Here is an 18991-nt window from a genome sequence, read left to right as displayed (position 1 = left end):
CCTAAATCTTTCCTCAAGAGACGAAGCCGGGCCATCCACGTAGGAGGTGGGACAAAGGGCGGAGGCAAAGCCCCAGCTTCTGAGAAGACAGCACCTCTGCCAGGGGCCTCGCCGCCCTGCACCACACGGCCCAGCCCGGAGAGCAGCGGGAAGGCCGCCCCGCCTGCACCCCAGAGCCTGGAGAGACAGCCTGCTGCACAACTGACCTCTGGGATCGAGAGAGCTGCCTTGCACACGTCTGATCCCTAACGCTCCCTGAACCACATTAGGAGGGACCTGGATTCGAGTTTGTCACCAACTTACTACATGACCTGGGCTGGTCCCCACTTGGAATCTGTTTTTCCATTTCTGCAGTGAAGACACAGGCTGATGATTTATAAGGATGCTTCTTACTCTGAGACCACGTCTTGCATTCTAGATATCCACGTGACGTTGGAGAAGGCTGGCCAGGACGTGGGAATCTGAAGTGCCTAGGGCTCTGGACCCGGCTCTGTGCTCAGCCTAACTCATCTCTGTTTGAGACTTGGGAGTGACCCCCGGCTCCCTGGACGCCCCTGGCTCGGCACCCACTCCTTCTGCTCCCCGCACTCAGAGAGGATTTGTGTGCTCCCACAGGGCACCAGGCCTGGAGGGAGCCAAGGAGACTTACCCCTTGCCCCAGACTCAGAGGCGGCCATGGGGGCCTGTGTCGTGATGACCGATGTCAACGTTTCGTCTGGCCTTGACAGCAACGCCACGGGCATCACAGCCTTCTCCATGCCCGGCTGGCAGCTGGTACTGTGGACTGCAGCCTACCTGGCCCTGGTGCTGGTGGCTGTGATGGGCAATGCCACAGTCATCTGGATCATTCTGGCCCATCAGAGGATGCGCACGGTCACCAATTACTTCATCGTCAACCTGGCCCTGGCCGACCTCTGCATGGCTGCCTTCAATGCTGCCTTCAACTTCGTCTATGCCAGCCACAACATCTGGTACTTTGGCCGTGCCTTCTGCTACTTCCAGAACCTCTTCCCCATCACAGCCATGTTCGTCAGCATCTACTCCATGACTGCCATTGCTGCTGACAGGCAAGAAGGGGCAGCGGGGTAGTGGGGCAGTTGGGGGGAGCCGGTTCACTGTGTTGGCTTCAGACAGGGCTGATAACATGCCCATAGTCACGCAGCAAGTTAAGGGTAGAACCCAGGGAATTAATTGTCTCCTAACCTGTTCATGATCCTAAACTATGCATCTGGAATAGTTTCACAGAGGACTGTGGAACTGAGAAGAGAAAGGGTAAGGTTGGACACGAGAAAGAACTTTGCCCTAGATGGCTGTTCAAGGCTGTAGGGGAAGAGCAACAGTATTTTAGGGACCATCTGGAGTGTTGTTCTCTGGAGTCGATTTTTGTTTTGGTTTCTTTCTTTTACAAGGAAATTGTTTATATTGTTTCCTATTCCTAGATAGATTATATGAGGGGAAAATTAAACACTGCATGCAGTTGCCACATAATTACCTCCCAGGTGCTGTATCTCTGGGGCTGCAGACTGAGCCTCTGCAGGGGATGGGCTGCAGGAGGGTGGAGGAGTGATCAGTTGGCAGATCTGAAAGTCACCTAAGACTTTTTCGTTCACTCAGTAAGGATTTGAGGCACTGTTTCAGGCACTGGGGAATATACACCAGTGGGAAAAGCATGGTGTCACGGAACTTCCGCCTTAAAGGTCAGGTGGGGCGTGGGTAGTATGGACTGCAGAGGGCAGGGTGGAAGCCAGGAGTAGGACGGGCAGGAGGCGGTTGACTAGTAACTCAGGGAGGGAAGACGGTGGCTCAGGTCAGGATGGCAATAATGGAGACTTGTCCATTCATTTCTTCATCCCTTCTTACGTCCAGTGCCCACTATGTACAGACACTGTTCTGCACATTCAGGTAAAAACAGATAAAGATGCCTGCCCTGGTGAAAATTTAGACAGAAACACAAGACTAAATAAATTACACATTGTATTTTGAGGTCATGAGGGCTATGGGAAAATATTAGGAAAGGGATAGGGGATTCAAGGCTCTAGGGTTTGTGTTTTGGGGTGGGGCAGGTAGTATATCAGATATTGCGTCAGGATCAGCGAAAGGGTGGGATTTGAGCTTTGTCTTATCGTCCTGGCCACTTCTCAAGGTTCAGATGAATCCCGGGGAGGAAAGCTCGGGGGGGTCATCTAGAACCAAGGTCATTTCTGCATATGTAGAGCACTTCCTCCACTGCAGAGAGCTGATGGGCAGCTGCTTTGGGCTTTGTGCAGAAGACCTTCCGGCTCTGTTAAATCTTCTGAACAGAAGAGAGGCTGTGCTGCTGAGGAACTTGGCAGGGTGGAGCTGCAGGACCATGCCCCAGATGGACTTCTGGTGTGGCCACACTGCCCTCTTGTGGCCTTCCAAGAGCATGTCCACGCTCAGAAGGAGGTGATGTGGTGGACAGAGGTTTAGGGCACTAGTGTGCCATGTGTCTATAGACAGTCAGCAGCCCAGCAGCTCTCTGCAGGCCACCAGCAGGGTGCGGGGAATAGGACTGGAGAGTGTGGGCCTGGAGTGGGAAGAGGAGATGCAGGCTGGTCTGATGGGAGTGCACCCACCACTCACACCACCCTCTGCTCACAGGTACATGGCCATCGTCCACCCCTTCCAGCCCCGGCTCTCAGCTCGTGGCACTAGAGCGGTCATTGCTGGCATCTGGCTGGTGGCCCTGGCCCTTGCCTTCCCCCAGTGCTTCTACTCCACCATCACCATGGATGAGGGCGCCACCAAGTGCGTGGTGGCCTGGCCTGAAGACAGCGGTGGCAAGATGCTCCTTTTGTAAGGCCTGGGGATAGGGGAACATGGTGTGTGTGCATGCGCCTGTGTGTGCATGCATACACGTTCATGGTGTACACGTGTGCAGTGTGTAAGTGTGAGTGCACAGGTACCTGGGAGTGAACTGGGGATAATGTGACACTTAGCACTCAGTAAATGTCAGGTCTGCTCTAAGCACTTTACATACATGAACCCATTTCATTCTCATAACCGTGTGGGTATGTATTATTATTATTCCCATTTCTCAGATGAGGAAACCAAGGCACTAAAAAAACTAAGGGCCTAGGACCACACAACTATTAAGTGGTAAACAAAGGATTTAAATCCAGGCAGTCCTGCTTCAGAGCCCAATCTCCTCAACACTCTTGCTTAAATCATGGTACTGAGGCAGAAAGAAAGAGCAGATGATGGAGTCTGGGATGTTTTCAGGAGGAGCCTGGAGATATCCTTGAGTTGAAACAGGCACCATGGGCCAGCGGATGGGGGCAGAAAGCAGAACTCAGACACGGTGCAGCTGCTGTGTGACCCTGGATAAGTCCTTTCCTTTCCTGGGCCTCAGTTTGCCTAGTTCTCACGTGCCTCTGTCATCCTCAAGCACCTTGGAAATTCAAAATAGAGGATAAAGAATCGGTTGAGGTTCTGGGGACAGTATTTGGGTTGGAATCCTGCTCTGTCCCCTGCTGGCTCAAGGATCCTTTGAGTCACTTAACCTCTCTGAGCCTTTGGCTCTCTCTCTCAAAGGAGATTCGCAAGAGAACCTTCCTCAGGGGTTGTTGTGAGGCAGGTAGCACCGAGCCTGCCGCAGAACCTGCGCCCAGTATATGGTCGTTTAAACGGGAACAAACGAAAACAAACCTGTCAGACTTAGTCCAAGAAAAGCCTGGCTGCCGCAAGCATAAGGCTGTACACGCTCTGAGCCCAGAGCCGCCAGATCACGGCGACAGTTCAGGCCCCGCCCCGCCCCCTGTGACAGCCCTCTCCCAGCGCCGGCCCCTACCTCTCTCCAGTCCCGAGCACTGGCCAGAAGGCGCCTTCCACTGAGAAGTCTGTTCCTGGGGACTGTTGAGTTTCGAGGGCAGGCCCTGCCATGGGTCTTTGCGCTCACCCTGTACCCCACGTTCTCAGGATTCAATGCTCCGTGGGCGGTGCCCATGTAGGGACACCCCTCTTCCTGGCTCAGGGAAGGAATGGGAGCAGAACATTTCGAGACTGGCCACTGGGGGGCGATGTTTCTCCACCTTCAGTTCAGTTCAGTCGCTCAGTCGTGTCCGACTCTGCGACCCCATGAATCACAGCACGCCAGGCCTCCCTGTCCATCACCAACTCCCGGAGTTCACTCAGACTCATGTCCATCGAGTCGGTGATGCCATCCAACCATCTCATTCTCCACCTTAACATGGAACTTTTCTCCTGGAGGCACGGAGTGGTGAGAACTCAGGGTACCAATCACCAGTTTTCTGGGGTTGGTGATTTCTGACCCTGATTCAGACGACGGCAGAAAGCAAGAGGGCAGAGGTGGTCTAGGAGGGTATACTTTGGTGATACTTCGAATTCTGAGAGGATTTGGGCGAAAGCTTGGTTTCTTGTGTGTGAGAATTTATTCTTCATTCTTGGGTTAGGGAGCTTCTGAGATTCAGATTGAGGGCTCCATCCTTACAGGCTCACATTCTGTGTGTATGAATCTGATTAAATGACAGATGCCCTCTCCAGAAAAATGCACATACACTTGCAAAATGAAAATGCAAAAAAAAGGCAGTCTCAGCTGTGAGAGAAGCCATTCCTGATTCTGGCAGGCCCTAGAAGATGGTCCCCAAAGATCCTCAGCCCTCCCTTCTGGTGGGAACTTAGCCCAGAGTGAATCCCTATCCTGCACCGACCCAGAAAAGAATGAGACAACAAAGGGGCATCACTCACACTTGGGAAGCAAGGTGGAGATTATCTCCATGTTTACAAACAGGGAAACTGAGACTGAAGGAGAGATTGCCCAAGGTCATGCTTTAAATCAGAGGCTGCACAAGAACCCAGGTCTTCTGACTCCACAGGGCTGATTCTCAGCGAAAGGGAAATCACTTAGGTGTTAAGTCTGTAGAGCTGTTTCACATGACACAGACTTCCTGTGCCTCTCTGAGCCTCGGTTCCTCGATCTGGACATTGAGGCAGATGGCTCAGCTGATCCTCAAGGTCTGCCTGTGACCTCATAATCAAAGGCGACAGGGGCCTGGCACTCACTGATCCTCCTCTCCTTACCTGCTCCACAGTAGGATAGATGGGGATCAGGGTGTCTAGGAGGCCCCAGACATTTGTAATTAGAAAGTCGAATTCTAACCTCAGGTTTTAGGGAAGTTATTTAGGGAAGAACCCACTTGCTCTCCTCCCTCCAGGTGGCAGCACCTTTGAAAGGGGCCCAGAAAGGCCAGCACATGCGGAGGAGAGAAGTGGCTCGGGAACACCTCAGTTTTCCTAAAAGAAGGTCACATGACAGGGCCATTCGCCAAATGCTCCTGCCTGGGTCTTGTTGGAGCATGACTGCAGCATCACTCAGAAACCAGAAGGGGCAGCGTGCATGTCCTTTACCCCAAAGGAAATAAAAGGGCCTCAACACAGCCCTGGGTGTCCTCCATGGGGACTGGATGAGCACCATCAGTGGTGTTCCACGCCACTTGCTCAAAGCAGAAAGTGTGTCTGCCGATGTGAGCCATGTTCCCAAAAATGCTCACAGTCAGGAAGAGGTGATCCAATAGCTTGAACAGTGTGGCCCGTCTTCACTACCCCATTCCCTGGTAGGGATGCTGGTGCAGGATAGAAACATATCAACTCCAGGAAATCTATCTAGCCAGACAGATGCAGATACAGACGATGTACATACTCTATCTAATACATATGTATATACACAAATATAATGTGTGATTCTGGAAGAAAATATTCCACATCGTTAATAGTGGTGGGGGTGGGATATGTAATTTTACTTCCTCTTTCGTGCTTAATGGGGCTTCCCTGATAGCTCAGCTGGTGAAGAATCCGCCTGCAATGCAGGAGACCCCGGTTCGATTCCTGGGTTGGGAAGATCCCCTAGCGAAGGGAAAGGCTACCCACTCCAGTATTCTGGTCTAGAGAATTCCATGGACTGTATAGTCCATGGGGTCGCAAAGAGTCGGACACAACTGAGCCACTTTCACTTGTGCTTAATGTCATTATAAATTTTAAACAAATGTAGTGGTTAACTTTTTCATTCCTATTTATTTCCTCGTTTGATAACTTGTCTGCCACTTGGAAGGACTCGGAGTTTACACTGGTGTCCCTTTTGCGGCAGGGGAAGCCCTCACTGGGCACATATGACAGTCGGTTTGCCTTTAAAAAAAAAAAATTAAACCGAGGTCTTGGGAGGTGGCCTGACAGGAAAACTCAGGGGCACCTCAAGGTCCCGGGGACTGAGCTCTGGCAGTCGCCAGGTGCCCAGGCCCTTTACTCCCCCTCCAGGTACCATCTCGCAGTGATCGCCCTCATTTACTTCCTGCCTCTCGTGGTGATGTTCGTCGCCTACAGTGTCATCGGACTCACGCTCTGGAGACGCTCTGTCCCGGGGCACCAGGCTCACGGTGCCAACTTGCGCCACCTGCAGGCCAAGAAGAAGGTGAGCTCCGGGGGCGCAGGGGGCGGGGTCGAAGTTCGGCCCCGCCTCGGCATCGGCCGTTCCGGGCCCAGCCCCGAAAGGGCGCCGCGGAGGACCGACTCCGCATGTACCCTGCGTTTGTCCCAGGTCTCCGGCCAGAGCCTTCGTGCCTGCTTCCCCAGGCCGCCCGACTTGCCTTTGGTCTTTGGGTTGTGACAGACACAGGTTGCAGCGAGTGGGGGTCTTGCGGACCCATAGCTGGCAGGGTCTCTCCTAAGGACGGGGTTAGGAGCGAGAGCTCATCCACTCTCCAGGGAGGGCAGCTGCCTTGCTCAAAGAATGATCCAGGACGCCGTTTAGAGAAGGTGGCATTGAACCGGGCTTTGAGGAGTGAGGGCTAAGAAGGAGAGACAGCAGTGTGAGCCCAGAGACCAGCCTGAGCAAAAGGGCTTAGGCAGAGGGCCCAGGAGTGTCTGGGTAGCAGGTGTTCTGGGGGACTGAGGCTGCGGATGCAGAGGGGACCTGATTATTGAGGGCTTCTCAGGCTGGCATGAGGGGTGCCCCACCCTCACCCTCAGGAAGACTGGGTCTTGGGGCATCCGGGCTGAGGAGTGACCAGAGTGTCTCCTGGACCAGTTTGTGAAGACCATGGTACTGGTGGTGGTGACATTTGCTGTCTGCTGGCTGCCCTACCACCTCTACTTCATCCTGGGCACCTTCCAGGAGGACATCTACTGCCACAAGTTCATCCAGCAGGTCTACCTGGCGCTCTTCTGGCTGGCCATGAGCTCCACCATGTACAATCCCATCATCTACTGCTGCCTCAACCACAGGTGAGCCCTCACCCCAGCCCCTCTCCTCAGCCTGGCTCCATCTGGACCCCGCTGCATAGCTTCACCCACCCCCATGCCTTCCTCACAGGGATCCCCCAGGATAATCCTCCCTCTCGTCTGGGCCTCGCTTGAGCCCCACCCTCTCCCCTAAGATTTGCCCAATGCCCAGGCCACAGCTTTCATGTCTGCCTGCTCCTGCTCTTTCTTCTGGGGGCTGCAGCTGGGACAAGGAGAAGAGAAATGGGAGAGACAGAGAGATGGAGGGAGGGGCAGAGAGGCAGAAGGACAGCCAGAGAGGGAGGAAGGAAGGAGCCAGGTAAAGGAGGGAGGGACTTGGCTACTTCCCTAGTGGTCCAGTGGTTAAGACTTTGCCTGCCAATACAGTGGGTGTGGGTTTGATCCCTGGTTGGGGAGCTAAGATCACACGTGCCTATCAGCCAAAAAAACCAAAACATAAAGAAGCAATATTGTAAGAAATTCAATAAAGACACACACACACACACACACAAAAAAAACCAGGGAGGTAGGTACTGATGTTGTTAAGAGCTTTCTACATTGAAGAGGCACTGAGGACTGCCTGTGGGCGAGAACAGTGCCAGCTGCAGCAGAATGAAGCACTCAATCTGAGGCCTGGGGCCGAGGCTGGAGGGGAAACGGGTTGCTCCCTGGAAGATCACAGGAGGGGCTTTCAGGGGCGCTAGGAAATGACCTTGGCAGAGACTGCCAGGGAGAAAGGAGCCCAATTCTCACTCCCTGCTGCTCTCGTACCTCTAGAGAAGTGGAGTCTCACTGAGGGACTGGCATTTGCTCAGGTGGGAGATGCTGAGCCAGGCAGGAACCCCAGTGTCCAGGAGTCCTTCTTGTAGAGCAGGCCACTCAGCCTCAGAATGGTGGGGCCAGGTAAGAGTCGGTGAGAGGTGAACACTGAGTCCTGGCCTTAACAAGGCAGTGATGTGGGTGATATTAACCCTGGGCCTCTTTTATTACCTCTCTGCACAGATATCCAGGCCATTCATAAAGCCAATAGAGCCTTTGTTGCTCAGACATCCTACCCACCTGGGGCAGGCCAGAAGGAAGTGAGAGACTGACTTTTATCTTTTGAATGTTTAATAGGCATCGGAACCCTCCATTGTCTCCTGAGAGGCAAGTATACCCCATGGACTGTAGCCCACCAGGCTCCTCTGTCCATGGAATTCTCCAGGCAAGAATACTGGAGTGGGTTGCCATTCCCTTCTCCAGGGAGAAACCTGCCTCTCCTGCATTGCAGGCAGATTCTTTACCATCTGAGCCACCAGAGCTACCCATGTAATGGGATGGAGGTGTTATCCCCATTTTACAGATAAAGAAACTGAGTCTCAGAAAGGAAGACTCTCCTAAATTCATACAACAAGAATTCCATGTGTTTCCAAGGTCTGTAAGCTCATCCCCACATCACACATTTTTCTCTCATGCAGTTGTACAAGTGAGAACTTAAGAGGCAGGGACTGTCACATCAGGGAGGGCCCCCAGCCTTCTGCGTCTATGCACTGGTACCCAATGACACAGTCCGTGGGAGTCAACACCCCACGGCTCTATGAGTTCCTGAAACAACCTCTGATCATTCAGTATTTGAAGACACCAGCTCTGAGGTAGGACTGTTCCTCCTGGTGCAATCTTCCTTTCTGCAGAAAATAATCTCCAGTGGCTCTGTGTGCCAGCACTGTTCCAGGCCCTTTGGGATACGCTGGTGAACAAAAACAGTGATCCCTTTCCTCAGGGAGCTGACCTTCTAGGGGGAGCTGGTGGAGATAGACAATAAGCAAACCTAATGAGTCAATGAGTCACTGTGTATATTAGGTGATAGATCCTATAGAGAAAAAGAAAAACTAGAACTGGGTAAAGGAGGACAGGAAGGAATGTGGACGTAATGGGCATAAAGGTTGCGATTTTACAGGATGGTCAGGGTAGGCCTTACTGAGGGGCCTTTTGAGCAGACTTGAGGACTGAGCGGGCCCTGGTAGCTGTCTGGATAAGAGTTCCAGGCAGAGGGAACACCCAAGGCAAGGGGGAGAAGCAGGGAGAGGATTAGGCAGTTGCAGTAATCCAGGCAAGAGATGGTGGGTTTAGATGCATGGGAAGTGGTCAGAGTCTGGAGATTGCTAAGGTAGAGTCAACAGAATTTGATGGAGAGGAAGTTAAGGATGACTCCAGGTTCTTGGGTGGTCAGTTATCAGGAGTTGAAATGAGGACGACTGTCAGGGGCATGGGGGGAAGAGGAGAGGGAGCTCGGGTTGGGACATGCTGAGTGTAGGTATGAGGGGCAGTGGCCATGACGCTCCCATAATAAAGGCACCACGGGCTGCACCATGGAATCTCCAGAGCTACAGGGGGAGGAACCAACGTCAGGTCCGTGCTTCTGAAACACAGAACCTTGCATCTCCTGGGAACAGACCACCCAGTTGTTTGCCTCTCTCTGCACCACACAGGGCCTCATCTATTTCTGCTCCTGACAGGACAGCGTCTACCTTCTGCCAGCTCCATCTCACTTCTTCCACTCCCTCTCTCCTTCCTCTGATCCCTCATTTACATGGAGACCCTCTGTGCTGCCATGGGGAAAGCTCACTTATTTTTTAAGCAAATGTCCCCAAACTTAGTAGTTCCATGTGTATATTTCCTTTCAAAGCAGTCCCCTTGGAGAGCATCCTTATTCCAGCCAACATTGCCAATTTCTTAAGATTCTTCTTTGCATACTCCAAAGAAGCCAATTAACAAACCAAACAAGAAAATCTGTTGTGTTATAATTGTACTTGGTTTGTTTTTGTTTGTTTGTGATAACAAATGGTCTTGTCCAGCTTAATCACCCACTTCAAACTTGGACTTGGCTCCAGATTACTTCTGGCTGTTTTCAAAACCCCAATCCACTAAAGAATGTGTCTCTGAGCTCTTTTTTTTTTTCTTTATTTTTGGCTGCCCTGGGTCTCTGTTGCTGCGCGCCAGCTTTCCTCTAGGTGCGATGTGCAGGGACTGCTATCTAGTTGCGGAGCACAGGCATCTCATTTCAGTGGCTTCTTGTTGTGGAGCACAGGCTCTCGGGCGCTCGGGATTCAGTCGCTGTGGTCACGGGCTTAGCTGCACGGGCATGCGAGGACTTAGTTCCTGGACCAGGGATCGAATCCTCGTCCCCTGCATCGGTGGAGGATTCTCAACCACTGGACCGCCAGGGAAGTCCTCCAGAGACCCTGAGCTCTTACGAGTGAATTTCCAAAGCAACTTTCCTCTGGAGGGGAGATAGGCTCCTGGAGGTGGGGCAGCCACAGGGCAGTTCCCATAACTGTTTCCCTCACTCCTTTTCTCAAGATGACCCTCCACCCCTCAGGTTTCGCTCTGGATTCCGGCTTGCTTTCCGTTGCTGTCCATGGGTCACGCCTACCGAGGAGGACAAGATGGAGCTGAGCCACACTCCGTCCCTCTCCACGAGGGTCAACAGGTGTCACACTAAAGAGATTTTCTTCATGTCTGGGGATGTGGCCCCCTCTGAGGCTGTCAACGGGCAGGCTGAAAGCCCCCATGCTGGAGTGTCTACTGAACCCTAAAGCCTAGTGCCTGGCTGCAGGGGGAAGCTCCGCACCCTTGAGAAGTAGCCAGTCGAAAGGACCACATCTGAAAGTTTGGCCCATGCCTCACCCTTCAGTACATCAATGGAAAGACGAGATGCGGCCAGGAACTCTGCAGTGGGTATTACCTCTCCCAGCTAGCCCTCAGACAGTGCTTCAGGGGGTCCAATAATTCAAAGAAGACAGGGTGAGCTAACACTTATCTAATCCAGGAGTTGCAAGGTCGAATGCCTTCCTGGGGCATACAACATAATGAGTAAATTGAACCCAGTATGAAAGAAAAATTGTAGATATATTGATAAAAGATAACTGACTTCCATTGTTGGGGCAATAGGGAATGGTGGGGACTGTGGCAAATTGGAGGGCATAGGAATTCAAAGGGGACAGTAGCTGATCAGCTCTGGGCAAATGCTGCCATGTGACTGATCCTCTACATCTTTCAAGAGAAGCCAGAAGTCCAAATTTGTGAAACTTCCAGAGTTGTTAAATTTGGCTCACATTTTTATAAATGTGTACGAACCAAACAAAACACACCCGTGGGCAGTACTCAACCATGACACTGATTTATTATCAGGAGAAAGACACAAGGAAAGAAGCGTCTTAATTTTGCAAAGCCCCTAAGCTGTGAGTCAATCCAGGGCTTCTCTGCTTTAGCATCTAAGAACCCAGATCCACCCCAGGGGAGACGGTGGTTAAGGGTTAAAAGGAGCCTCAGCTGGGTGGTCTCAAGACAATGACCTTCACATTGCCTTCCTCTTTCAGTTGCAAAACTACTTTGCAGGGAGGCTGTGAGGATGATGGGAGGGATGCCTATAAATCAGCAAGTCCAATACATGTTAAGTGCTTCATAAACAGCGTGTGTGCTCGGTCACTATGTCATGTCCAACTCTTTGTGACCCCATGGACTGTAGCCCACCGGGCTCCTGTCCATGGGATTCTCCAGGCAAGAATACTGGAATGGGTTGCCATGTCTTCCTCCATGGGCTCTTCCCGACCCAGGGATCAAACCTGTGTCTCCTGCATTGACAGGCAGATTCTTTACCACTGAGTCACCCAGGAAGCCCTCATAAATAGCAGCCGTGACTTTCATTACTACCATGGCAGCTGTCTGACATGAATGCCTCTGCAAGTCAGCAACACAGCCGTCACCCTTACTTCTGCTCAAGAGGCTGACAGGCAGAGAACACCAACCATCCCATCCCCTAGAAAGCTCCAGGCCCAGCCGGGTCCACACCTCACCCTGCTTGCTGACTCACCTTTCCTGCCTTGGGCCCTTCCAGAAGAACCACATAATGCTGTAAATGCACACCTAGAGTTTAATGTTAACTGTGTTCTCCACAAAATCACTGTGCCGTAGGCACTGGCAGTGCCAATAAAGGGACCCTGGTCTCATCAAACCAAGTGAACATGCAGTCAGTCCTGGGGAAAACCATGCAGAGGTGTGACCGTGGCCGGGGAGACTCACATGGCCCTGCAATCACAGGGTATCAGAATGTGGACTGATGCAGGGTCCACTGACCAGCTTGGGGGTAGGAATCCAAAATGGCAGCCACAGAGTGGAACAGCACCCTCGAGGCTGAGGTGGGGCAGGGATGGAAGGGCTGGACAAGGGCCAGTTTCCCATAGAAGGGGTTAGTTTTCAGTGGGGGCGTCAGGGTGGGGGTGGGGAGAGCGCCACAACCCTGCTACCCAGGGCTGCTGCAAGGCTTCATCTACTCAGGGAAAGGGGTCACTTCATCTGTTGGCCTGGAGTTGGCGGACAGGATGATGAAGGCAGGACCTGCTCAGGAACAGCGGGAGTGGCGGGGGCCAGTGTCGCCTCGTCCTCTCGGGAAACCCAAACAGCCCTGCAAGCCAAGCTTCTACTTTGTTCCAACTATGGGTGAGGAATGCAGGCTATTGGAAGACAGAAGCCTTTATCTTCTAAAAGGGGTCAAGGTGGGGGTGCAGGAATCCCTCCCCAAGGCAGGCCCCTGAGGCTGCAGCAGGGACCCTGGAGGGCAGGTGCCAGAAGACATGGGGAGAGCACAGAAGTCCTTGAGCCAAAAGAAGGCTGCAGGCTGAAGAACACAGCCTTCATTTCAAACTCTGCCCCCGACCCAGAAGGCCACAAAACCCCCCGGGGTTTGGTTTTGGCCACATCCCCCAATATCTTCCCTGCTCCCCAGTCATTAAGCATCACTCGGGTCTTTGAATTGGTACAAAGTTTACTAGGTCATACAACATGGCTCACAAAAGCGATGGGTAATTCCAATGAGCGTACTGTTCCTTGATTGGTTCCTTTTACCCGAATGGAGACAAGACACTTTCCCGCAGGACTGCCCACCTCCCCTCCCCAAGACAGACAGAAAGCAAGACTGTCACAATGTGGCTATGACCAGTTCCACGGACACATAATTCAGTGGCATTGCCATGCCTAGATGGGACACCAGACAGCAGTGGGTGCGGGGCCGGGAGGAAGTGGCGGCCACTGCACCCATGGGAGGAGAAGTCCCGGCAGTGTCTGCTGGTGATAATACATTGCACATGGGGGATGGGTCCCCAGGGACGGGCAGCGGAGGCCCTTAAGGCCTGTCAGATGGTGTGACTTTTCATCTTGGGCCAATAAATAACTGTTGGATGAATGCATAAATTAGAAACGGACGCCACTAAACTTCACACGTGGGGAATGTACGACCGGGTTGAAATCAAATCATGCAGAGTGGTAGGGCAGGTGAGGAGGGACCTGGAGGGCAGGGAGATTATCAACAGCACACACTCTATTTTGTACCCTACGTTACGCGCCGTTAGTGGGCTTCTGGTTTCCTCCCTGCGGTGGTGCAGGCAGGCTGTGGCGCCGGCATCTCCCAGCACAGCTCGCTGGGCAAAATAAAGGGTCGCTGCTTAAAGAGAGAAGTGCTGGAAGGGCAGCAGGCTGGGGGTCTCTTAACTGCTCATTTCTTGCCGGAGCCGAACGCCCACCGCTGTGATGAGGGCAGCTCCCTTGCCGCTGCCATCCTCAGATAAGAGGAAGGACACATTACACTTTGGTGACAGTTCCTTCACGGTTTGGTGCATGATTCTGGAGAAGCTGAAAGGGACAAAAAATAGAGATGGGTTGGTAGAGGAACAGGAGAGATACCGGACGCACCTGAAGATGCTGAAGCAGCCAAAGGGAAGGAGAGAAGCGAGGAGTTAAGGAGGGAACTGAGAGGTGAGGGACTGCTCTGAAGCAGTGGAGACTGATTGAGAATGGCTGGGAGGAAAGCAGGTTTACGACCAATCTAATTACAATTTGCAGCAGGGAGGCATGATGGAGAATCCAAAACGAGCTCCTCTGGACAGCTTCTGAGGACAATGACATGAGTAACACACCCAGACAGCTCCCATCCTCAGAGCCTGAGGATCGGAGAGGACCGAAATCCAGGAAGGGGGTGCCGAGACCTGGGTGTGGACCACTGAGGCGGGCCAGGCCGGGTCAGCTGTTCAGCTCAGCAGGCTTCATGGAAACAAACATCACCCATCCCTAGCTTGCAGCCCTCTGAGACCCCAGCCCATCAGCACCTGAAGCTGGGAGGGAGCCTTCCTTTCCGCCCCCAAGTGAAGCCTAATCTCTAAATGAGAGGCGACTCTGGGTTCTTGCATTTTGTGCTGCAAATGAGATAGGGCCAGGCTGAGAATGCTCAGGGCAGCGGGGCTCCTAGAGGTAATACTGCTTGCCCTCTGCTGAGTATCTCCTAGGCGTCCCACACTTGATATACATAATGTCCAGTCTGCCAATGGTTATTATCCCGCAAAGAGGAGGAGACTTGACAGAGATGAAGCAATTGAGCACAGTTTCTAAAGGGTGCTGTCAGGATTAAATCCAAGGCCATCCATGTTGGGCTCCAAAGACTAGCTCTAAACACAGTGACAATGAGGACAGCGACGAAGGTGAAGAAACAGGTGGGGATGGAGCCGGACAGCCTGTTCCGTCCCAAGCCACGGTGGTGAGGTAAGCAGGCAATGTTCATGCTGAGTTGGGGAGTTGGGTAGGCCTGCTTTTAAGTAGGGTGACATTATGGCTGGTTTACAAAGGAACGGTCCCAGTGTAATTATTAGTAGCCCTCTCTCAACTGGCAAAAGTACCTCTGTTTCGACAATAATAAGGTCACTCCATTCCTAAGAGCCCAGCTTTGAGACATGCAGCGGGTCAAAGGGCAGATGGGCCCACCCCTTCTCCTCCAGCACAGGATGTGGGACACCGGGCCAAAAGGAGGTTGATCCCACCCACCTCCGTGCTCCAAAGCCCAGGGCCACGATTGCTCCTGCCTTCCAAGGCTCTTGACAAACTCCGATGTAGCAGGTCCCTTCCCTTTCCTTCACTCCCTCTCCCCGCTTGTAAAATATAGCTTCTCCATCAGGCTGATGGGTAAGCCCGAGCCCACCCTTAACCTGCTTTCCTGCTCCCCGCCCAGGATACAAGGGGCCCGGGAGGAGCAGCAAGCAGGAAATGTCAGGACCACAGTGTGAGCTGGCCAAGTTAAACTACTTGTCTGCTCTGCGTCCCCTTCCTCGTGCCAAAGAAACCCCGCCCTGAGCGCACAGCCTGCAGGCCGGCTGTGTTCCTGGTGAGGAATCTTACTGGGGGGTGGGAAATCACATCCTGGTGTCCCAGAACCAAAAGGGGCCTCGCCCACGCGCCCAACCCCAATGGAAGCCCCACTCACTGCGGATGAAGCTTGTAGAGCGTCCCGTCCACGCCCACAGTCACGTTGAGGCGGTCCAGGCCCCTGTTTTCACGGATCTTATCCACCACGGCAGCCATGCCTGCGCCACACAGCTGCGCCGCCCTCTTGGACACCACCCCACACACGGTCTTCACAAGGATACTGTCGTCGCACGTGCTGTTCAGGCCCAGCTGCTGGAGGATGGCCCGGACCTGCAGCAGCGCTAATCGGTCGCTGTGGGGGACGAGAAGTCAGGAGGCCGGATGAAAGGGAACCCGCTGGAGAGCAGCAGGGGCCAGCCCCGAATCACTGAGCCTATCCACGAAAAGGGTCATGGGGTTTTCTCTTCCCTTCAAAATAGTATTTTTTTAAATGACCCTCAAAAGTATTACAAGTTGTAGAAAAACTGGCAACTCTAGAAGAATTAAAATTGGAAAATTAAAACTCTACAACCCCAACACTGGGGAAAACACTATTAAGGTTTAAATATATTTCCTTCCAATCTATTTTTCTTGAATATTATTAAACTGCGTTTGTTCTGTATGTAAAGAGACTTGTCATTTACTTATGTTTAAATTTTTATTTTATACTGGCCTATAGTTGATTAATGGGCTTCCTTTGTGGCTCAGCTGGTAAAGAATCCACCCCCAACATAGGAAACCTGGGTTCAATCCTTGTATTGGGAAGATCCCCTGGAGAAGGGAAAGGCTACCCACTCCAGCATTCTGGCCTGGAGAATTCCATGGACTGGATAGTCCATGGGGTCACAAAGGGTCAGACATGACTGAGCGACTTTCACTTTCACATAGTTGATTAATAATGTTGTGGGCTTGCCCTTTATATATGGTTTTCTTTCTTGCTTTTTTCTTACTTCATATATCTGAGGGAGTTCCTACCTCCTTATCCAAGACCAGGATTGAAAAAGGCTGCTATAGTACTCCATTCTGGGAATGACCATAATTTATTTAGAGAAATTTAACTTGAAATTTTTTGCTACTATAAAGTAACACTCTGATGACATTCCTGTTTATAAGTCTTTGTGTGCAACTAGGATACATTTCCCGGAGAAGGTAATGGCAAGCCACTCCAGTACTCTTGCCTAGAAAATCCCATGGATGGAGGAGCCTGGTAGGCTGCAGTCCATGGGATCACTAAGGGTCAGACACGACTGAGCGACTTCACTTTCACACACTGGAGAAGGAAATGGCAACCCACTCCAGTGTTCTTGTCTGGAGAATCCCAGGGACGGGGGAGCCTGGTGGGCTTCTGTCTAAGGGGTCACACAGAGTCGGACACGACTGAAGTGACTCAGCAGCAGCAGCAGCAGGATACATTTCTGGGTCAAAGGGCTTTTGGGAAGTGGCAAGTGCCTTTCTGAAAGCTGACTCTTGGTCTCCTAGGATATTTGTCTCCTCATGAAATTGAAAGCGTTGACAATGAAACAATGACGATGACAACAACAGTGACAAGAGCAGTGAGCCTTGTTTGAGGACTCACTATGTGTCAGGTGTTTACCTACATCACTTCATTCCTCTTCCTAACAGCCAGCTGATCCACATTTGATTGTTCCCATTTTAAAGATGTGGCAATTGAGGCTGGAAGAGATTGAGTAACTCACCCAGAGCTCACAGCCAGTGACGTAGAGCAGGTCTCAGGACCAGAACTACCAAAGCTCTCACCCACCACGCCATGCTCTGCATCTTGTCACACAGAATGCAAATGTTTTTCTTTGGTGACTGTTTTGCCTTTTAAGTTTGATGATTGATATTGTTTTTAACTTAGAGAAACCATGCAGCTAAAATTTGCAATTTTCTATTTATCATTTCTCCCTTTGATATGACACTTGACAAGACCTTCCCCAGCACTTCACACCCATCAGGATGGCTATTAGCAAAAGAAAAATAGAAACAGAAAATAAATATTGTTGGTGAGGATATAAAGTTGGAGCCCTTGTATATACTGTTGGTGGGATGTAAAATGGTACAGCCACTGTGGAAGAGTATAGCAGTTCCCCCAAATAAACAAATAAAATAATTATGTGATCCATCAATTCCACTTCTGAGTATACACCCAAAAGAATCGAAAGCCGGGATGTGATCACGTATTTGCATACTCATGTTCATAGCAGCATTATGCACAACAGCCAAAAAGTGGAAGCAACCCAAGTGTCCATGGATGGATGAATGGATAAGCAAAATGTAGTGTATAGAATACAAGGAATTATTCATATTCAGCCTTAAAAAAGGAAATTCTGACACACATGCTACAACATGGACGAACCTTAAAGATGCTATGCTAAGTGCAGTAAGCCCGATGTGAAAGGACAGATGCTGTATGATTCCACTTACATGAAGCCACTAGAGAAGTCAAAGTCATAGACACAGAAGGTAGAACAGTGGTTGCCAGGGGCTGGGGGTGGATATGGAGAGTTAGTATTTAATGGGTACAGAATTTCAGTTTGGGAAGATGAAAAAGTTCTGGAGATAGATGGTGGTGATGGTCGAACAACAAAGTGAATGTATTTAATGCCACTGAACTGTCCACTTCCAAAATGGTCACAATGATACAGTTAACGTTTTATGTATCTACCACAATAAAAAGGGCTTCTCTTGTGGCTCAGCTGGTAAATAATCTGCCTGCAATGTGGGAGACCTGGGTTTGATCCCTAGGTTGGGAAGATCCCCTGGAGAAGGGAACAGCTGCCCACTCCAGTATTTTGGCCTGGAGAATGCCATGGACGGATAGAAGTCGTAAAGAAGTCCATGGGGTCACAAAGAGTCAGACTTGACCGAGCGACTTTCACTTCACCGTGATAAAAAAGTATTAACAAGAAATATTCACTGATATTTTCTTCTCCTTCTTTTCTGGCTGCTATTTTCCACACTTGGTTCATGGGTGAACTAAGAACGAAGAGAGAAGAAAGTGGGAAACTTGGTTCCCTATCACGGCCCCTCCGCCGAGGCTGTGAAATGCCACCACTCTGGGTGCTCAAGACCTCCAAAGTCGGGGCCTCGGGTTGCTGTCTACAGCAGCGAGCACTTTACTGCATCGGTTCTGATGGGCAATGAGTTTCACCTGCAGGTTACAGACCCAAGCTTGGGGGAAAGTGAGGAGCAGGCCCTGGCCCAGTGCCGCTATCATGACCATCCTAAAATGTAGGAGGCTTCTGCACAAGCGCTTTTGCTGAGCACTTTCCTACTTTCTCCCACAGTTCACTGTGCAAGATGGCAATGGTAGAGATGAAATGTTCACTCCATGTGAGAAAAACAGGAGGAAGACAGAAGCTGCTCGCTGGGACACTGTGGGTGGTGAGCCCTGCATCCCCAGCTGCCTTTCAGAGGAGAAGAGGGTGAGGTCAGACCAGCGGTGCTTGGCTCTTTTGGACTCGATGCTCCTTCAATTCAAATATCTGCAATGCACCTTTCCTATCCTGAAATGTAACCTACTTACACA

The 18991-nt window shown here is 51.5% G+C and overlaps 2 protein-coding genes across 4 annotated transcripts in view; one reads left to right on the top strand and one right to left on the bottom strand.

Moving 5' to 3' along the window:
• The first annotated feature begins 675 nt into the window (after positions 1-675).
• TACR2 (tachykinin receptor 2) lies at positions 676-18891 on the top strand. Of its 2 annotated transcripts, XM_088841935.1 has the most exons (6): positions 676-1067; positions 2623-2817; positions 6292-6445; positions 7061-7257; positions 10613-10723; positions 18750-18891. In XM_088841935.1, exons 1-6 carry the CDS (start codon positions 676-678, stop codon positions 18889-18891), a joined length of 1191 nt encoding a protein of 396 aa, XP_088698061.1. The 2 variants fall into 2 exon arrangements, with proteins under 2 accessions (XP_088698061.1, XP_055281551.1); XM_055425576.2 differs by lacking the exon at positions 18750-18891 and having other exon boundaries at positions 10613-10829.
• The window catches only part of HK1 (hexokinase 1), a 76649-nt gene continuing 70697 nt past the window's right edge, over positions 13040-18991 (bottom strand). For both annotated transcript variants that reach the window (XM_088841934.1, XM_055425575.2), the window contains exons 17-18: positions 15539-15772; positions 13040-13920 (exon numbers count right to left, since the gene is read on the bottom strand). In XM_088841934.1, the coding sequence (XP_088698060.1) occupies positions 13776-13920; positions 15539-15772 (379 nt within the window). In that variant the 3' untranslated portion in view covers positions 13040-13775. The remainder of the gene's footprint in view (positions 13921-15538; positions 15773-18991) is intronic.

This window comes from Moschus berezovskii, chromosome 12 (genome assembly GCF_049115385.1).
Source record: "Moschus berezovskii isolate FMDL1 chromosome 12, NW_MosBer_1.0, whole genome shotgun sequence".
Taxonomy (NCBI): Eukaryota; Metazoa; Chordata; class Mammalia; order Artiodactyla; family Moschidae; genus Moschus; species Moschus berezovskii.
Note: the sequence above shows the minus strand (reverse complement) of the source record. Positions and strands in the feature narration are given on the sequence as shown.